This window comes from Mytilus trossulus, chromosome 8 (genome assembly GCF_036588685.1).
Source record: "Mytilus trossulus isolate FHL-02 chromosome 8, PNRI_Mtr1.1.1.hap1, whole genome shotgun sequence".
In the NCBI taxonomy this organism is placed as follows: Eukaryota; Metazoa; Mollusca; class Bivalvia; order Mytilida; family Mytilidae; genus Mytilus; species Mytilus trossulus.
In genome coordinates, this window is record NC_086380.1 from 21559547 (window position 1) to 21581270 (window position 21724).

Below are 21724 nucleotides of genomic sequence, written 5' to 3' on the forward strand. Positions count from 1 at the left end.
TTTTTTCTATAAATGAACATGATGAACGTAATCTTATACTTAATAGAAAAATGACATAAAGAAATGGGATCACCGTACATTTACGCTCACAATCTGCATTCGAAAGAAGCATACATTTTTGTTAATGTCCTTTTTTTCTGTGGAACTAGCAGAAATAGCGGTAATTTCGAAATAAAAAAGAACTAAATTACAGAAATCGTTTAAATTTTACAATTATTTAATGTATGTAAAACTTATTCGAAAACAACAATAAAAAATATAGGTCACAGATGATTTAAAAAAGATATTTCAATTTTAATGCCAAAAATTGTCATTTTTGCACCAAAGGGAGATAATTTGGAGCCTTTTCAATGATATCTACATTTTAAAAGTCCCCTTGGGTCAACCTGAATTGATTTTTTGGAATGATTTTTGTACCATATGATAAAGTAACAACTATTTAAGCTTTTACCGTTTTAGAGTTATTATTAAAAAAAAAAGAATATGTGGTATGATTGCCAATGAGACAACTGTCCACAAGAGACCAAAATGCGGACACAGACATTAAAAACTATAGGTCTGCCTTCAAAAATGAACAAAGCCCATATCGCATAGTCAGCTATAAAAGGCCCTTATATGAGAATGTAAAACAATTCAAACGAGAAAACTAACGGCTTTATTTATATAAAACAAATGAACGAAAAACAAGTATGTAACACAAACGACAAACACTGAATTACAGGCTACTGGATTGGGACAGACACATACATACATAAAGTGGCGGGGTTAAACATGCAAGTTAGCGGGATCCCAACCCTCCTCTAACCTGGGGCAATAGTATAATAGTACAACATAAGAACGAACTATAAAAATCAGTTGAAAAAAGCTTACTCATCAGATAGACAAACATACAAGTTGACGTGGCCAGGTACTTGTACATCTCGACAACAAAAAGACACTAGGAACAAATCTGAGAGTACTCGCTGTTATATCTGACAGCTAGTTCAAAGCCACTCACAACTAATAAAAACAATCATGCATCTAAAATTCATAAATGGAAAAATTGTAAAACTTCGTTTTCGTTCTTTCAAGTTGCGTTTTTATTTACTTTTACTCAACCAAATGTTTATGAATCTTATACACAATGCTTATTAACACAAATATAAACTTGATGACTTGCATCAGGTGGGCATGCTCCTATGATTCCTGTGTATAAATCAACCAAATTTTCTCACAAAAATATGGGGGGGGGGGGCCTTTCAGCCCCGGCCCTGGTCCGCCTATGTATTTTATAGAACTTAAAGGTATGGTCGTTTTTTTGTTGTTTACTTTACGGTGCTGTTAAGCTGAATTCATAAGTAACTCGGATCATTTAGTCAGAATACAACTTTAATGGTCTTTTTTTCAACATTAATTTTATGATTACTATATATATATCATTTTTGTAAATTCATGATTTATTTTATAACCACAGGCACTTGTCTCAGAAAAAAAAATCCTATATACCTCATTTTTTTTTTACCACAATTGATACTAAAAGTTGCACCCATTATTCTCTATTCTTTAAAACTGTTTTTGCTAATTTTTCTCTCAGCCGGTTTTTGTTATTTTTTTTGTGTCATTATCGTCCATTCTTCAAAACTCATTTGTCGGTAATCAGACATATTTTAGTAGTACCGTGCACATGATTTTGTAAAAATATATCACATGACTGAAGAAAATTTGAGAAATGCCGACGCAAATCTATCTTTTTGCTTTATTAATTATTAACAATGTTGATGCATCGGGAATGTTGTACCCGAGGTTTTCAGAAACTCGTACTATAATTGAAATCAATGGCATGTGGAAATTTAGAGCTGACATATCTCCTTCAAGAAATGAAGGTTTCTTGAAAAAGTGGTACACACAGCCACTGTCACAGGTGTATAGCATGTTTACATTTATAGAATAAGGATACTTTTTAAAAAGAAAATAAAGTTACAGCTGCAGTATCATAAATAGAAGTTTTCTATTTACAATACATGTATACTATATTATATAAAAAAATATGGCTTAATGTTATCTATAGGGGATCTCATTGGGGGTTTCCGATCCCGGATCCCGCTCACTGTTTTGTCAGATTCCCGTATCCCGCTTACACTATGTACGTAAGCAATTCTCATTTTTATGTCATTTCCCGGGTCCTGCAAGACCTCATTTCCCGTTTTCACGGCGTGTCACGCCTACAAAAAATCCGCAATCCCTCACCATGCTTAGACCCCAATGAGACCCACTCTGTACAGCTGTATTTAGTATACATTAGAAACTTTTAAGGTTGATTGCATTGAAGGATAGATAATTTGATAAGTATAAATTGTACTCTATAGTCAACAAACTCTTGGGTGCATTCATATTTTCAAGTATGAATACAATATGGTTTCCCGCCAAAAAAGATTAAATATAAAAATTTTCCCTACCTATATACAATGTACCGGTATCAGGTATGTTTCACACCCTACACGTTCGCACCTCGCAAGTTGGCACCCAAGGCCCGTTCGCACTCTACATGTTCACGCCTAATTTCAATTCAAATTCCAGTTGAATAAGTTGAAAATCATGATGATTGTTTTAGATAATTTTGATATATTGCTTTGGTGTAAATACTGAATGTATTTATAGCTTGGTATGCCTGAAACATTGCAGATTTTGAAAAACACAAAAGATAATTGTTTTTAACAGCTTGGTCCCTTTGATCTGAAACAATGAAATATAGCAATACAAATTATTATGACCAAAACATGATAAAATTTATTCAACACACAAAAGAAAAGTATAGTCAGAATCTCGCTTCATTTTGAAACAAGTCAATGAAACAAAGTTAAAGCAATAAACTAACCAAAACATGATGAGTTATTCAACACAAAATAAAACATTACCAGAATTCCACTTTATTTAGAAAGGATTTTTTTTTTTTCTATCGAAAATTTGATTAAGATTTATTCAACACAAATGCTTTAATTCTCACTTTATTTTGAGAAAATGACAACAATTATACTTATAAGAATACACTTGCCAAAACTTGATTACAAAGTTATTCAACACAAAATCAATTAAAATTGGGCGCGAACATGTAGGGTGAGAACATGTAGGGTGTGAAAGTGAAAGGGGGCGAACATGAGTGGGTGAATGGGTGCGAACGGACCCGGATTCATATATACCTACCCTATTTTTTCCAAAGATGTCATAGGAAACAAATATGTTTTTTTTGTGTAACAAAGTATAGATTATGTATCATACATCATATATATGGCAAATTTCAGAACAAAAAAGTATATTTTTTCATCTTGTTTATTGATTTTTTTATCCCTATATTTAAAGTGGTATAGATACACAAGTAGATATTTCAATAATCTATTTTTTACAACAGACAGGAGATGTGATTCCTATGCCTGTACCAGCCAGTTATAATGATATAACACAAGATAAAAAGTTGAGAGATTTTATTGGTTGGGTCTGGTACGAGACAGAGTTCTTTGTTCCAGTAGAATGGCAACAGAAACGTGTTGTACTAAGATTTGATAGTGCTCATTATAACACTATTGTGGTAGGTTAATAAAGTTCAAAATTTGCTAACATGTGCAACATAATTTATTTACATTTTGTGGCAGATCTGTGTGCTTAAGTTTATCAAACATCAAAGGAAAAATAAAGATATGTGCCAGACTTTAACATGTTTCATTCATATTCATCAACATGATCAATTTAAAAGTCTTTTAAACTTTAGGAAATCAAATTGAAATATACAATATAAGCTAATACAGAATTTAATCAAATGTATTTCTATATCTAACATGTCTAATGAAAAGGAGTAGGTCCAGTAAGACTCCTTTTTGGCCTCAAAATATTGCAGTTTTACAACAGTGTTTGAACAATGTTGAATGTAAAATTTTAGCTCTTTATCATGTTTATTGGAAAGTAGAATACTTCTGTTACATACATATGAGCTGTTTTTGACAATTCAATAGACATATATATCGTGAACTAGCATCATTCAGTCATGCTAAATTACTGAATTCTTCACAATTTTAGCATTTCAGTTAAATTTTAGACGGTTTCCATCTTAAATCGAAATTGGCCACATTTGTGTTCATTCTTAGTATTGAAATGTAATTTGTATTTGATGATAATACATAACATATATAAAGGTTGAAGATGAACAAGAATGTGGCCAGTTTCATTTTTGACAAAAACCATCTGAAAAGTGACATATTATGTCATATTTGATAGATTTTTATATTTAAGCTTGCATTTAAGCGTTTTAAATGACTCAATCTGTTAAAATCTTTAACAAAAACTAATTGAAAGTGTCCTAAATCTCTTGCAGATGAAACTGAAGTTTGAGGCCTAAATCTGCCCTTTACCCCCCTCCTTCTCCATACAAAAAAAAATCACATAGGGAAATGATATTCATTCCTCAATATTGATGTTTGTGCATTTTTGTTGTAGAAAATGCATAAAAAGTAACAATGTAATAGATTTGTTAATTCTGTTGTGTGTGCTAATAGATTTTTTTTTCTTTTTTACATTTTCTTCATGCATTCACTTTCTTTTTTCAGTGGGTAAATTCTCAAGAGGTTTTAATGCATGTTGGAGGTCATCTTCCTTTTGAAGTACAACTCAAGTCCTCCTTGAATGCTATTGGAGCTAATAGACTTACTGTGGCAGTTAACAATACTCTAACACCCAGCACTCTGCCTCCAGGGTCAATCCATTATATGAAAGATACAAATAGGTTAGTCTTATAACTCGACCTGTTTTGAGCAGTGGTCTGTTAACACAAAGATATATTGATGGAGGCAACACTATAAAAATAAGAAGCTGTTTTATGATTTCCAATGAGAAAACTATAAATCTGCGTTAAAAAAAAAGCAATTACAAGCATCCAAATGCACTTCAACAATGACATGAATGAGAAAAACCTATGCTGACTAAAATTCCTTGACATGAAAATATGAAACAATTAAAAAAACCACTCAGACCTCCCCTAACCTGGGTCATAGTCTGCTACAATGTACTTCTTTGTCTGTATTTGCAAAGGAATTTAATCTTCTTGATGAACAGTATGTCCAGTGTAAACTTTTTCCAGTATTTAAGATAAGTCTTTATCCATCTTCTCTTGTGTGATCTCATAATCATTCTGCCAGAAAAAATATAGTCAACACATTTTGACCTCTCAAATAGAACGATTTCAGTGTCAATGGTTTTATAGAGGAATTATAAAGTTTTTTTTATCGACATCAAATACATTTCAAGACAAACTAATGCTTCTATTGTAGATATCCACCAGGCTATTTTGTTCAAGATATCTCTTTTGATTTCTTTAACTATGCTGGTATTCATCGCTCTGTCAAACTGTATACAACACCCACTCATTATATTGATGATATCACCATAGTAACAAATGTGAAAGGATCTGATGGTAATTTAATACAAAACAAGCACATTAATGTGTTTTAAAATTGTAAAAAAACCAAACTGTTAAGATTTAAAAGATCAAATTTTAGGCAAAGTTCTAAAATTTATTTATGTTACCATTATGGATTCATTAATAGTCTTGGTCCAATCATGTGAATCCATTTTTTCTAGAATCGGTGTGTATAGGTAAATCATGAACTTAGATGCTCAACAAAGTGCCAATTATCCATTGGCTTGTATGCAGATTTTGACAAATCCATCAAATATCTATCAAAATACAATTTTTCATCAATCCAAAACAATAGGTACTCATGAAAATGAATCAATCCACAGTATATATTATCTGATTATTAAGATTGCCAAATTGATACAAAATTGATAATTATTTTATGTACAGGTATTGTTGATTATGTAATTGTTGGAGGAGGACCATCAAATAACACCACTATTAAAGTGGAAGTTCTTGATGCAGACGGCGTCTCTGTTGCTACAAGTATTAAACAGAACGGACAGATGATTATACACAATGTTAACCTATGGTGGCCATTTGGTATGAGTAAAAAACCAACAGCTTATATGTATTCATTAAAGGTAATTGTGAAAATAAGAGAGGATCCAAATTTTCAATGAAACATTTAGATACACAACATGAATATATTGTTTAAAGACCTAGAATAATTTTGTTGTAGTAATTACCAGTACATACCTGGGTACATGTATGTTAAAAAAAAACAACATCAACATTCAGCAATCTTCTACAAAAAACAGGTACCTTTTTCTAATAGCAACTTCAAAATTAACTTCTCTCAACAAATTGGGAAATAGGTAAACATTTAATTTGGCAATTTTTTGTAAGCAACATGCATATGCCAAAAAGGAAGATAACTAACTAAAAAGTTCCAGTCTCTAGAAAGGCAATCAATTATGTGCCAGACAAAGTTAAACTCTCTATTGAAGGTAAATTCTTTAAACTATTGAGTGTAGCTAATAGCAGTTAATGTAACATCAAATCCTAAAAGATATGTAAAAAATACTGAAAAATCTGAAATTATTGGGATGTTTTATTATTGCGAAAAAATGCGCAACATTTATAATCGCAATAATTTGAACATACATTTTTTTTTGTATGAATTAAACAGGATTTTTCTCAATACAGTATCACAAAAATTAAAATTGCATTTTAGTCTTAAATGAGAAAATCCCAATAATAAATTCACGCAATAATTTCTGAATTTACAATTATAGATGTTTTTTAATTGATAATTAACTTTTGTATAGCTAATATAAAAAAAGAAGATGTGGTATGATTGTCAATGAGACAACTCTCCACATAAGACCAAAATGACACAGAAATTAACAACTATAGGTCACTGTACAGCCTTTAACAATGAGCAAAGCCCATAAATCTATTTCGATAGAAGATAAGGAGATTTGGTTTGATTGTTAATAAAACAACTATCCCCTAGATACCGTATGAGATAGATGTTGAGTTCTTTATATTTATTTTTTTTGACCATTTTATAATACCTACAATGATATGACCTGTTTGTTTCTAGGTGACAATGACATCTGATGCAGGTATAGATGTATATAGACAGCCATTTGGTGTTAGGACTGTCAAGGTCACAAGTACACAACTACTGATTAACAACAAACCATTTTATTGTCATGGTGTACCAAAACATGAAGATTCTGATGTAAGACTATTAAATTTATTTATAAACTTCCTTTATTCAGATTTTAAGAAAGATTATTATATCTTGTATATAAATGTAAGTAAAATTCAGGAGAAATCAAATAACACTTCTCCTTATTTCACTGTATAGTGTTACATTATTTGTGTCATTAACAAATGTTATTTATTGATTTTTGCTGTTTTGGTTGGATTCAAGGGACCCTGTAATTAAGAGGTAGGTTTCATCTATGTTTAGGTTTAATGGCTAGGGCCAGTGTTAGGGTAATGAATAGTGATGATTATTTTGAGGGTTCAGGTTAATAAAAAAACTTTACTGTAATGCACTAGTTGGAACCTATACAGTAAATCAAGGCCACTAACTGAAAAAAAATTAAACAATATTTTCATTACAAAGTATTTCAGGATTTTTTTTTATGTTCTAGATAAGAGGTAAAGGGCTAGATTATGCTCTGATAGCCAAAGATTTCAACTTACTGAAGTGGTTAGGTGCTACCTGTATACGGACCTCACATTACCCTTATGCTGAGGAAATCATGGACCAGTGTGATCAACAAGGGATAGCAGTTATTGACGAGAGCCCTGGTGTAGGAATAACCTCGTATGTATATACCAGTACTGCATAGAAAGGGGGTGGGGGGAGGAAATCATGTATATGGACCATAATTTGGTATTCAGCCTTTGGTTTCTTTTGGTTTCCTTTTTTATAAGTTCTAAAACTTTAACTTTTATTCTGTGGGTTGTGTTGGTGTTAGAATGGTATTAATGGAACAATTGAGTTTTTCAAGAAAAAATTAAAACATTTTGATTCACCGTTTATGTGACAGGTAACCAAACAGGAAACCAATCTTTATTTTCTTTATTTTGCCCAATATATTTCATAAGACATAAATGAACACCATTACTAGTGTTACTTGCTTCATGTTAATATTTAAAATCTATTTTCAATGTTAAATTAAAGTTTTTTTTAAACGCAACAGGAAACCATAAGAAACCGAAAGCATTTTTTAAGTTTTATTTTAATGCAAAATCTGCTTAAAATAATCTGAACAGTATACTTTTTCTTAAAATCCATCTTTAATGTAACAGTATTATAAAACTCCTAAATATGTGCTTGTTTTGAAAACAATTAGTACAATTTATTCAGAAATTTCCATTTTTTCTTCATTGATACAGGATACCATAATCGTTGTATCTTGATGTTTAAGCCAAAAAAATGTGTTTATATTTGGTTTTGAAATTCCAGTTATATACAATTTATTCCATATCATAGGCAATGTAACATTCTTTAAATCCAGTAAAGAAAAAAACTTTTAACTTGGAATTCAAATCTTTAAAATAGGCACAATGTGATACTTGTGACCTGTACACCATCTACATGGTTTCCACATTTTAACCTACTTTAGTGGGCTAAAATCAATAAAGTACTTCCTTTCAAGTCATGCATGGTAAAAGTTTACTTCTCCTTTGACAAGTTTATTGCGTTTCTGATAAGTGTTTGCAGAACATGAATAAAAAATAATAATTAAAAATTGTGACAAAGATGCTAACTTTATACATTCCAAGTGTAACGGTATAGTAACATGTATTTTTTATTTAATTATCTTTATTCACCTAAAATATCCAGTAATCTTTACTGCTGAAGTTAAATCAATCCAACAAGCATTGGTACAATGATAAGAGACGTAATTTCGATTGATTTTTCCAAGGACTCCTCACATCATTATCGGGAAACGGAGTGTGTTCTAACGTCTGTCAAATCTGAAATCGATTTTGTCAAGTCATTGGGCATTAATTTTCACACAGGATCGTATGTAACATTATGCACATAGGAAAAATAACAGACCACCGGCGCAATCTCTTTGACAATTGTATTTTCCTCTTTTAAACAAGACGAAACAAGTCTACAGATTATGTTTGCTAACATCCCGTTGGAAACCAAAACAATGTTTAGACCTAGTATTTCGTACATCCAGCCGTAATGGCTTAGTTACATGTTAGTCACATGTTTCACGTATGACCGGAAATGAATAGACAAACAATTTAAATTGAAAAAAAGGAAATAACTTCTTTTTCGTGTGAAATGTAACGCATAACGATAACGCCATTTTCTAACTTAATTATTACGAAGAACAGAAATAGAATGTAAATCCTCTCTGATTTACCTGTTTGAACATCTCGCGAGAGTTCATATTTGCATATTGTTATAAAGAATTCTATTACAACAAAGCAGATTACATCATCTAAAATTTGCATTACGAAATCGGACTCCAAAGTCACGCAACTGTTCTTACACCTGCTACAGAAATACTTATAATTCTCTGCATTTTCTTTAGACTATTCTTATTGGTCGATGTTCTTTAATATTTGAAAGCAAAAGTTACAAATCTGCCGGTGACGATTATCTATAAATCAGTCAGCGTTATGCACTTCGGAAGTGGAAAGTAACGCGAGAAACGACACAAAAATACGGCCGTATAATCTTTGAAATTTGTTAATTTCAATTTTTTTTCTAGGGAAGAGTAGCATACACTTGTATGTTGATAAAAATAAAGGCTTCTTTAGATGTAGTTACGACTTTTCTTACAGTAATACACATTTTTATCACTTTTCTATAGTTATAGGAAACGAGCCCAATAGCAAATTATGGTCCATATATACCCTTACTGCATAAAAAGGGGGTGGGAGGGGGGAATCATGGACCAGTGTGATCAACAAGGGGTAGCAGTTATTGACGAGAGCCCTGGTGCAGGAATAACCTCGTTTGTATATATACCCCTACTGCATAGAAAAGGGGTTGGAGGGGGGGAATCATGGACCAGTGTGATCAACAAGGGGTAGCAGTTATTGACGAGAGCCCAGGTGCAGGAATAACCTTGTATGTATATATACCCCTCCTGCATAGAAAGGGGGTGGGAGGGGGAATCATGGACCAGTGTGATCAACAACTGGTAGCAGTTATTGACGAGAGCCCAGGTGCAAGAATAACCTTGTATGTATATACCCTTACTGCACGCTTTATAAATATTTGTGTTATATTGAGAACCTTGTAAAAGTGATGTCATAGACTGGAAGCTAACTGATAATCTTTCATCAATGCAATATCTTTCATTGATGTTCCTTCTTTCCTGTAGCTCAGTATTTATTTGTGTATGTTGTAGTTTGTGTAATATTATTTGTTTGTTTGTAGTTTTCTTTTTTAGCCATGGTGTTGTCAGTTTATTTTCAACTTATGAATTTGGTATCTTTGTCTCTCTTTTTCAGTGTCATATAGTACTGGGTTAAAGATGTTTTTTTCACACACTAAGATATATTTGAGTCTGTACCTCTATATAATACTATTAAGGGTTAATGCATGAATATTGGGGAATATTGTCCCGAGTAGAATTGTATATTGCATGAGATTGCAAGTGCAATATATGTTCTACGAGGGACAATATTCCCCAATATTCATGCAATAACCCTTTTATTGTATAGCAATACAATATTTGAAAGTAAAAATTAGTTTAAAATAAGATTTTGTTGTCATGACGTCATGAATTTGAAGATTTATTGCACTAGTGCAACATTGGAATTTATTGCACGCTAACTTTTGGTTACTTTCTGTGGGAAATATAATATTGCTATGCAATAAACAATCATATTGCCTTTCGTGTTTGTGATACTGAACTTGATACAAGAACGCAATAATGAATAAGTTTATTTTAAAATTTATTGCAAATTTTCTTAAGTCTTCTATGTTAACTTTGGCAAAACTACTGAAGCTTAATATGTTCACAAAAACATATTTTTCTTCAATTCACGAAAGATTGGAACCCACCAAAATAAATGAATCCACAGTACATGTATTTATCTTTTATAGTACATAAGGTGAACAAATATTTGAGAACATTATTCTTATTTGATTATAAGCTAATGAATTGTTTACATATTTTTCTTTTACATAAATAACAATGGGGGATCCAGTCATGTGTCAGTGATTCCCTTGAATCAACCAAATCTGAATACATAAAAAGTTTATTTCAGAATCTAATTCTCATTTCAGTGTTGCTAATTTTGGGAATGCCTCACTAACACATCATTTAGAAGTTATGAATGAAATGGTCAGACGAGATAAAAATAGACCAGCGGTAATTATCTGGTCAGTATCCAACGAACCACTGGTCACAGTACCACAGGCAGAGCATTACTTCAAGTGAGTTACAAATATAATTTGATAAATTTACATACTGTAAATTCAGAAATTATTGTGTGTATTTATCATTGCGATTTTGTCATTTAAGACTAAAATGCGATTTTAATTTTTGCGATATTGAGAAAAATCCTGTTTAACTCATACAAAAAATTTCCAAATGCGAGTTAAAATTATTGCGATTAAAACCCTTTCGCATTTTTTGCAATAATAAAAACCTTGCAATAAATTCTGAATTTACAGTATATAATCATGATAATAGTCCCACTATTCACATTAATAAAACTCTTTTGTATTCAAAACAAGCGATTGTCCCTATTTATTTTACATCAGTTAGAGTACTGGTGATCACTAAATAGCATTGAAATGTCATGACCACTTTTCCAATCAAACACAACAACCAAAAAATAACTCTAATTCCAAATATATCATATTTAAAATTGTCTAAAAGTGACATTACTCATTTGACAATGTCATAGATTTACAAAATAGTCTAGTCAATCTGGCATAAATTGACCCTAACCTTGAAGTTATTGCAACTGAATATTTTTTATTTTTAATCTTTAGTAATAAACCTCTAATATACACAGAAAAAAGTCCAACAAATTCTAACTTGAGGAAAAATAAAAATTGTTGATTTTAAAATTCCCTAAGGAGATTTGCTTTGAAATGGGAGATAACTCTGCCAAAAAAGGCACAAATATCAATAAAGATTGATACAAAATTATAATTTTACTGCTTCTATTCAACAGAATGACTTTTTTGTATTGATTCTTGATAATTTAGCTCTCTTTAAAGTATAGCAAACCACTTTGAAGGTGTTTTCATATCTTTTATCAAGCTACTACCTAGATTTCGTAATTCATTAGTTGACCATTTTCTAGATTTTTTAACATGTCAAGGTAACAAATCTCAAATTTAATAAAAAACAATTAAGTTATTCTTCTTTTTGTGGTTTACATTATCTTCAAACAAGTTAGAAGCTGAACAAATATTATTTACTGATCTAAACAATACCAAATATTCAAATTACTTTTTCAAAATGGTCACAAAGCCATAAATTTGGAAGTCTTAATTAAATAAAAAAATGCAAAAAAAATAAATACCCATAACACTTCCGTTTTGTACATTTCATGAGCAGAAGATTATATAATGAAGTCAAATACAAACTTATAAACGCATTAAAGTATCATATTTTACATGAATTTTCAGAAATCAACCAAAAACTGACTAACAAAAACCCTAATTTTTGCAGAGTTATCTCCCTTTTCCAAGGTAATTTCCTTAGAAAATTAGAAATTGTAAGATTTTATGAGACTTTTTTCTGTGTATATTTGGGGCTAAATTCTATAAATTAGAACTAACACATTTTCTGTTACACAGCAGGTATTTGGATACATTTCCTTTTGCTCTGGTCAGTTTGACTGGACCATGAGTGTTTTACTCTTACACAGCAGGTATTTGGATACATTTCCTTTTGCTCTGGAAGTAATAAATAATGTCATTATTTGTAGATCTGTTATTATGCACACAAAGACTTTAGATCCAACAAGACCGGTTACATTTGTAGCAGCTGTTGGACCTGAAGGTGACTATGCTGTAGGTATTGTATAAGTAATAAAATAATTTTCTTTAACTTTTGTGCTATTTTTACATAAATATAGGAATATGTGGTATGAGTGCCAATGAAACAACTCTCTATCTAAATAACGTCTTCAACAAGGAGCCTTAGCTCCCATCGAACAGCAAGCTATATAAAGAGCCCCAAAAATACTAGTATAAAACTATTCAAACGTGAATGTCTTGATCTGTATGAGAAATCTTTTTAAAATTATCTGTTCTCAGCAAATGATTGGTTGAATTTTAATTATGACGTCAAATTTTCTTGGTTTCACCTAAAAATAAAATATTTTGAAGTCATGAAAATAGGCAACCAAAAATGTCTGATGACATCACCTACAAAGAACACAATTTACACAAATCTTTGAAATGGAAGGATTAAAACCATCAGAAAACAGATTCAACCACTATCTCATGTATTACAATGGGTTTTTTTTCTCAACAGATAAATTTAATTATTTAAAAAGCTTGCCAAGTCTTGGGCTTTAAATGTTTTAAACATTTAAGGGTCTCAAGTGGAGAAGTATTGTAACACTTGTTAAGTCAGAGATCCTCAGATATATTATAATCAGGCAATATAAAGCTAGAATATGTGTTTCTTTGAAAACAAACATGATCTTCGTCATTTCAACCGGTTACCCTATTGGATAGTTGTTTTAAGTTGGCAATTATTCCATATTTTCTTATTTATATGAGTTGTGAGCAGTATAAACAACATAATGATTATGAAATCACATATAATATGATTGTATATTTAAATCATACTATATTTTTAGATAGAAAACAATTGGTATTATTTGAATCTTTATAAAACTTTAAATGAATGATTCCTATTTTTCAGACCAAGTATGTAGATATATTATGTATAAACAGATATTTTGCATGGTATCATGACTGTGGCCATACTGAGGTTATACAGAAACAAGTGGAGTATGATATGAATAAATGGCGGGAGCATCACAATATACCAATAATAGTCACCGAATATGGAGCAGATACCGTAGCAGGATTACATCAGGTATAATAATAGTCACTGAATATGGAGCAGATACCGTAGCAGGATTACATCAGGTATAATAATAGTCACAGAATATGGAGCAGATACAGTAGCAGGATTACATCAGGTATAATAATAGTCACCGAATATGGAGCAGATACAGTAGCAGGATTACATCAGGTATAATAATAGTCACCGAATATGGAGCAGATACCGTCGCAGGATTACATCAGGTATAATAATAGTCACCGAATATGGAGCAGATACCGTAGCAGGATTACATCAGGTATAATAATAGTAACATAATATGGAGCAGATACCGTAGCAGGATTACATCAGGTATAATAATTGTAACCGAATATGGAGCAGATACAGTAGCAGGATTACATCAGGTATAATAATAGTCACAGAATATGGAGCAGATACAGTAGCAGGATTACATCAGGTATAATAATAGTCACCGAATATGGAGCAGATACAGTAGCAGGATTACATCAGGTATAATAATAGTCACCGAATATGGAGCAGATACCGTCGCAGGATTACATCAGGTATAATAATAGTCACCGAATATGGAGCAGATACCGTAGCAGGATTACATCAGGTATAATAATAGTAACATAATATGGAGCAGATACCGTAGCAGGATTACATCAGGTATAATAATTGTAACCGAATATGGAGCAGATACCGTCGCAGGATTACATCAGGTATAATAATAGTAACATAATATGGAGCAGATACCGTAGCAGGATTACATCAGGTATAATAATTGTAACCGAATATGGAGCAGATACCGTAGCAGGATTACATCAGGTATAATAATAGTAACATAATATGGAGCAGATACCGTAGCAGGATTACATCAGGTATAATAATTGTAACCGAATATGGAGCAGATACAGTAGCAGGATTACATCAGGTATAATAATTGTCACCGAATATGGAGCAGATACAGTAGCAGGATTACATCAGGTATAATAATTGTCACCGAATATGGAGCAGATACAGTAGCAGGATTACATCAGGTATAATAATTGTCACCGAATATGGAGCAGATACAGTAGCAGGATTACATCAGGTATAATTATAGTAACATAATATGGAGCAGATACAGTAGCAGGATTACATCAGGTATAATAATTGTCACCGAATATGGAGCAGATACAGTAGCAGGATTACATCAGGTATAATTATAGTAACATAATATGGAGCAGATACAGTAGCAGGATTACATCAGGTATAATAATAGTAACAGAATATGGAGTAGATACAGTAGCAGGATTACATCAGGTATAATTATAGTAACATAATATGGAGCAGATACCGTAGCAGGATTACATCAGGTATAATAATAGTAACATAATATGGAGTAGATACCGTAGCAGGATTACATCAGGTATAATTATAGTAACATAATATGGAGCAGATACCGTAGCAGGATTACATCAGGTATAATAATAGTAACATAATATGGAGCAGATACGGTAGCAGGATTACATCAGGTATAATAATTGTAACCGAATATGGAGCAGATACCGTAGCAGGATTACATCAGGTATAATAATAGTAACAGAAAAAAGAGTTGATATTGACACTTGATTACATTAGGTAAAGTAATAATGGATTATTACAGAGTATTTCTGAGAAATTTACAAACAACTGATAAGTTAGTATTTTTATCCATTTTAAAATGTATAGTGTAAATACAAGTTCCTGTTTTTTAACTAATACATAAAATTTCTAATAATGCATTTTAAATGCTGTGACCCTGCAGATAGGGTGGACTTCCTGAAGAACAAAAAGATTTCCAATATCAGCTCAAGTATAGTATACTAGTATATTGAATATAATTCAAGGGTAGATAAACAAATGCCAATGAAGTGATCTATTTATCTTTTTTTCAGCCTTTAAAATAACAATGAGAAAGTAGAATAAGCCACTGAATAAAGGAAATTTATACTTAATTGTAATACTAATTAAAATTGACAACAACACTTCAAAAGATCTACATGTTTCGTCTGCAAGGCAGGCTTCATCAGGACAAATTTATACAGAAATTGAGCCCCTGAAGTACTCAAAGTGGTGCATTGAATTTGACGTCCTCATGGTGAGAGAAACAATGAAAAGTGAAAGTAGCAATACAGAGTTATAAATAGATAAGATAAATATAGAAAATTAAAGTTTGTATACAATGTAACTTGAGTTCGTTTTACTATTATATGATACATGAAATTGTTCTAAAGGCTTGGCATCTAATAGGACGAACTTCCCATGGTTCCTACCACTTCGCAAGGCTTCTCTTCCAACCTGGCCATAGTTGGAGGTTACTACTTCCCGGCGCGTCGGCAACAATAGGAAGATTATGATCGCCGCTGTGGATAATAAAATTGTCAAAAACTGTTCCTTGGTTAATTATTTGGTGACTCTATAATTTTTGGATCGTCTGCAGTAGTTGGTCTGTATAATGGCATATAGTTGTGAATTCCTAGTTCATTTAAGATCGGCGCCTGTGGTACGTTTCTTCTGCAATCATTTATATCTGCTATCATTTATAGATGTATAGGTGGTATCGGACATCTTGGTCATCTTGATTCAGTTGTTATTTCGTTGTAAGTATGGAATATTCCTTGGTCCATGTATATGCTGGTGGCCTGTAGATCGGCGCTGTTAGCTTGGCGGTTCCTTTTGGATGCAGGGGTTCACGATTAAATAATAAATTAAATTCCGCGAGGTGAACCAACGCCTGTGAAATCATTTTGGTAGAGTCCCTGAAGTGGATACCTTGGTATGCCAGGTTGTCAAATCATGCAAATGAATGCAATCCTTAAATAATAATTAAAATTGACAACAACACTTCAAAAGATCTGCAATTTTATTATCTATGTCTACATGTTTCGCCTGCAAGGCAGGCTTCATCAGGACAATTTTTATACAGAAATTGAGCCCCTGAAGTACTCAAAGTGGTGCATTGCAGACGATCCAAAAATTATAGAGTCACCAAATAATTAACCAAGGAACAGTTTTTGACAATTTTATTATCCACAGCGGCGATCATAATCTTCCTATTGTTGCCGAGGCGCCCGGAAGTAGTAACCTCCAACTATGGCCAGGTTGGAAGAGAAGCCTTGCGAAGTGGTAGGAACCATGGAAGTTTGTCCTATTAGATGCCAAGCCTTTAGAACAATTTCATGTATCATATAATAGTAAAACGAACTCAAGTTACATTGTATACAAACTTTAATTTTCTATATTTATCTTATCTATTTATAACTCTGTATTGCTACTTTCACTTTTCATTGTTTCTCTCACCATGACGACGTCAAATTCAATGCACCACTTTGAGTACTTCAGGGGCTCAATTTCTGTATAAAAATTGTCCTGATGAAGCCTGCCTTGCAGTGAAACATGTAGACATAGATAATAAAATTGCAGATCTTTTGAAGTGTTGTTGTCAATTTTAATTATTATTTAAGGATTGCATTCATTTGCATGATTAGACAACCTGGCATACCAAGGTATCCACTTCAGGGACTCTACCAAAACGATTTCACAGGCGTTGGTTCACCTCGCGGAATTTAATTAATTGTAATACATGTAGTAGTTTTTTGTTGTTTCTCATTTTCTTAGATGAGGGGCCTGATGGGATATTTTTGTTATTCGTGATCGGCACATTTTTGCTATCATGATCTGTATTTCTTAAGATTTCTTTTATAGATATTTTCGTGATCCGTGATATTGGAAATTTATTTTCTGTGAATTGTGATTGACAAAAAAATCATGATGAGACCCCCAATCAGGTCCCTCTTAGATATTATTTTATAATTAGTTGGCAATACAAACATTGAGCCAGTATTCTTTTCTAGAGTCCATCCTTTGTGTTTACTGAAGAGTATCAAGTAAAATTTCTCTCTTTTCTAGAGTCCATCCTTTGTGTTTACTGAAGAGTATCAAGTAGAATTTCTCTCTTTTCTAGAGTCCATCCTTTGTGTTTACTGAAGAGTATCAAGTAGAATTTCTCTCTTTTCTAGAGTCAATCCTTTGTGTTTACTGAAGAGTATCAGGTAGAATTTCTCTCTTTTCTAGAGTCCATCCTTTGTGTTTACTGAAGAGTATCAGGTAGAATTTCTCTCTTTTCTAGAGTCCATCCTTTGTGTTTACTGAAGAGTATCAAGTAGAATTTCTCTCTTTTCTAGAGTCCATCCTTTGTGTTTACTGAAGAGTATCAAGTAGAATTTCTCTCTTTTCTAGAGTCCATCCTTTGTGTTTACTGAAGAGTATCAAGTAGAATTTCTCTCTTTTCTAGAGTCCATCCTTTGTGTTTACTGAAGAGTATCAAGTAGAATTTCTCTCTTTTCTAGAGTCCATCCTTTGTGTTTACTGAAGAGTATCAGGTAGAATTTCTCTCTTTTCTAGAGTCCATCCTTTGTGTTTACTGAAGAGTATCAGGTAGAATTTCTCTCTTTTCTAGAGTCCATCCTTTGTGTTTACTGAAGAGTATCAAGTAGAATTTCTCTCTTTTCTAGAGTCCATCCTTTGTGTTTACTGAAGAGTATCAAGTAGAATTTCTCTCTTTTCTATAGTCCATCCTTTGTGTTTACTGAAGAGTATCAAGTAGAATTTCTCTCTTTTCTAGAGTCCATCCTTTGTGTTTACTGAAGAGTATCAGGTAGAATTTCTCTCTTTTCTAGAGTCCATCCTTTGTGTTTACTGAAGAGTATCAGGTAGAATTTCTCTCTTTTCTAGAGTCCATCCTTTGTGTTTACTGAAGAGTATCAGGTAGAATTTCTCTCTTTTCTAGAGTCCATCCTTTGTGTTTACTGAAGAGTATCAAGTAGAATTTCTCTCTTTTCTAGAGTCCATCCTTTGTGTTTACTGAAGAGTATCAAGTAGAATTTCTCTCTTTTCTAGAGTCCATCCTTTGTGTTTACTGAAGAGTATCAGGTAGAATTTCTCTCTTTTCTAGAGTCCATCCTTTGTGTTTACTGAAGAGTATCAGGTATAATTTCTCTCTTTTCTAGAGTCCATCCTTTGTGTTTACTGAAGAGTATCAAGTAGAATTTCTCTCTTTTCTAGAGTCCATCCTTTGTGTTTACTGAAAAGTATCAAGTAGAATTTCTCTCTTTTCTAGAGTCCATCCTTTGTGTTTACTGAAAAGTATCAGGTAGAATTTCTCTCTTTTCTAGAGTCCATCCTTTGTGTTTACTGAAGAGTATCAAGTAGAATTTCTCTCTTTTCTAGAGTCCATCCTTTGTGTTTACTGAAGAGTATCAAGTAGAATTTCTCTCTTTTCTAGAGTCCATCCTTTGTGTTTACTGAAGAGTATCAAGTAGAATTTCTCTCTTTTCTAGAGTCCATCCTTTGTGTTTACTGAAGAGTATCAGGTAGAATTTCTCTCTTTTCTAGAGTCCATTCTTTGTGTTTACTGAAGAGTATCAGGTAGAATTTCTCTCTTTTCTAGAGTCCATCCTTTGTGTTTACTGAAGAGTATCAGGTAGAATTTCTCTCTTTTCTAGAGTCCATCCTTTGTGTTTACTGAAGAGTATCAAGTAGAATTTCTCTCTTTTCTAGAGTCCATCCTTTGTGTTTACTGAAGAGTATCAAGTAGAATTTCTCTCTTTTCTAGAGTCCATCCTTTGTGTTTACTGAAGAGTATCAGGTAGAATTTCTCTCTTTTCTAGAGTCCATCCTTTGTGTTTACTGAAGAGTATCAGGTAGAATTTCTCTCTTTTCTAGAGTCCATCCTTTGTGTTTACTGAAGAGTATCAGGTAGAATTTCTCTCTTTTCTAGAGTCCATCCTTTGTGTTTACTGAAGAGTATCAGGTAGAATTTCTCTCTTTTCTAGAGTCCATCCTTTGTGTTTACTGAAGAGTATCAAGTAGAATTTCTCTCTTTTCTAGAGTCCATCCTTTGTGTTTACTGAAGAGTATCAGGTAGAATTTCTCTCTTTTCTAGAGTCCATCCTTTGTGTTAACTGAAGAGTATCAAGTAGAATTTCTCTCTTTTCTAGAGTCCATCCTTTGTGTTTACTGAAGAGTATCAAGTAGAATTTCTCTCTTTTCTAGAGTCCATCCTTTGTGTTTACTGAAGAGTATCAAGTAGAATTTCTCTCTTTTCTAGAGTCCATCCTTTGTGTTTACTGAAGAGTATCAAGTAGAATTTCTCTCTTTTCTAGAGTCCATCCTTTGTGTTTACTGAAGAGTATCAGGTAGAATTTCTCTCTTTTCTAGAGTCCATCCTTTGTGTTTACTGAAGAGTATCAGGTAGAATTTCTCTCTTTTCTAGAGTCCATCCTTTGTGTTTACTGAAGAGTATCAAGTAGAATTTCTCTCTTTTCTAGAGTCCATCCTTTGTGTTTACTGAAGAGTATCAGGTAGAATTTCTCTCGGAGTATCATGCAGCGTTTGATAAGATGAGGAAGAAATTCTTAGTTGGAGAAATGGTGTGGAACTTTGCTGACTTTATGACAAAAGAAGGTATGGTCCATAGTATAGGTTATAGATCTAAACACTTTAAAAGAGAGAGGAAAAGGATACTAAGGAGGGGCAATAAATCCAATATTTCTTTGAAAGACAGACAACTTAAAAATTATTGCCATCTTTCAATAATTGATGTCACAACTACATTTTTAGCCAGTCACAATATTTTTTTCTAATTCCAACTGTTTAGTTGTCATAAATAAGACAATCTGGACCAATCACGGTCAAAATGATTTGGGATCAAGGATGAGGAAACTAAACACAACAGCATCAATTGTAAAAGTCATATTTTTAATGTTCACTCTTATTATTGACAGTAATTTGTACATTCACTGGTATATATGTTCAGTTATGTTGAAGTGCGGATTGTCAAGAAAATAAAGTGTGGTTATACTAAATGTAAAAGCAATAACATTTTGACTGAAAGTGTGCTGATCATATTGACCTCAAATTTTATGTTGACTTGACAGGTGTAAACATCAGAATGGATATGGAATACATTGGCGGATCCAGGGGGGAGGGTTGGGTTCCGGGGATTGGAACCTCCCTTTTTTTTTTAGCCTATCAACGCATTGGAATGGGAACATAGTTGGAACCCCCCCCCTTTATCCTGGTTTGGGAACCCCCTTTTTAAAATGGCTGCATCTGCCCCTGGAATAAATAAAATCCTTGTATGATGTGAGTATGTAAACATATATAATATGTGAGATATTACCAGTTTTTAGATGTGTTACTATCAGTTTCTGATACTTGCACATCTATGATAGTTCATTTTCATCACATGGAAATTCAATTTTATTCATGGTGTACCATTTTTTTTGTATTTCAACTATTCAACAGAGTATAAATTTTCTATAGGCTTTTTATACAGATTTTGGAAAATCGATACAAACAAAATACCATAAAAAAAAACATTTTCACCTTAATCCACTAAAGTTTTGTGCCATGAAAAAAGATCAACAGTTATATTTCAATACTATGTTCCTTGTTTTACAGATATAACCAGAGTGGTAGGAAACAGAAAAGGACTGTTTACAAGGCAGAGACAACCAAAAATGTCTGCACACCTGTTAAAGAAAAGATATGAATCTATAATGAACGAAACTGTATCAGTTATTCATTGAAATTTTTATATTTTAGAACTGAATTAATGAAAGAAGTTTATAATGTCCTTAACATATATTTGATACTCAACATTAAGAAAAATAATAGAAAAGAAAATACCTACGGTCAAATGATTTATCTTTGTTTACAAAAGTCACAATGTTGCATTTCATTTGAGTTAACATGTGACATCACATCACCAGAT

The 21724-nt window shown here is 32.4% G+C and overlaps 1 protein-coding gene across 1 annotated transcript; it reads left to right on the plus strand.

The window, feature by feature from the left end:
- Positions 1-1660: 1660 nt before the first annotated feature.
- Positions 1661-21597, plus strand: LOC134680695 (beta-glucuronidase-like). The gene is made up of 12 exons (XM_063539857.1): positions 1661-1900; positions 3386-3562; positions 4575-4750; positions 5295-5437; positions 5831-6024; positions 6990-7130; positions 7552-7727; positions 11172-11321; positions 12833-12917; positions 13780-13956; positions 20277-20412; positions 21412-21597. Exons 1-12 carry the CDS (start codon positions 1709-1711, stop codon positions 21537-21539), a joined length of 1875 nt encoding a protein of 624 aa, XP_063395927.1. The 5' UTR covers positions 1661-1708; the 3' UTR covers positions 21540-21597.
- Positions 21598-21724: the final 127 nt, after the last annotated feature.

Bases quoted from the DNA above. Each gene is read 5' to 3' on its own strand.
- LOC134680695 (XM_063539857.1), top strand. From the start codon at position 1,709: ATGCCGACGCAAATCTATCTTTTTGCTTTATTAATTATTAACAATGTT. The intron at 12,918-13,779 runs GTAGGTATTGTA...CCTATTTTTCAG, and splicing joins GACCTGAAGGTGACTATGCT to ACCAAGTATGTAGATATATT. The intron at 13,957-20,276 runs GTATAATAATAG...TCTCTTTTCTAG, and splicing joins CCGTAGCAGGATTACATCAG to AGTCCATCCTTTGTGTTTAC.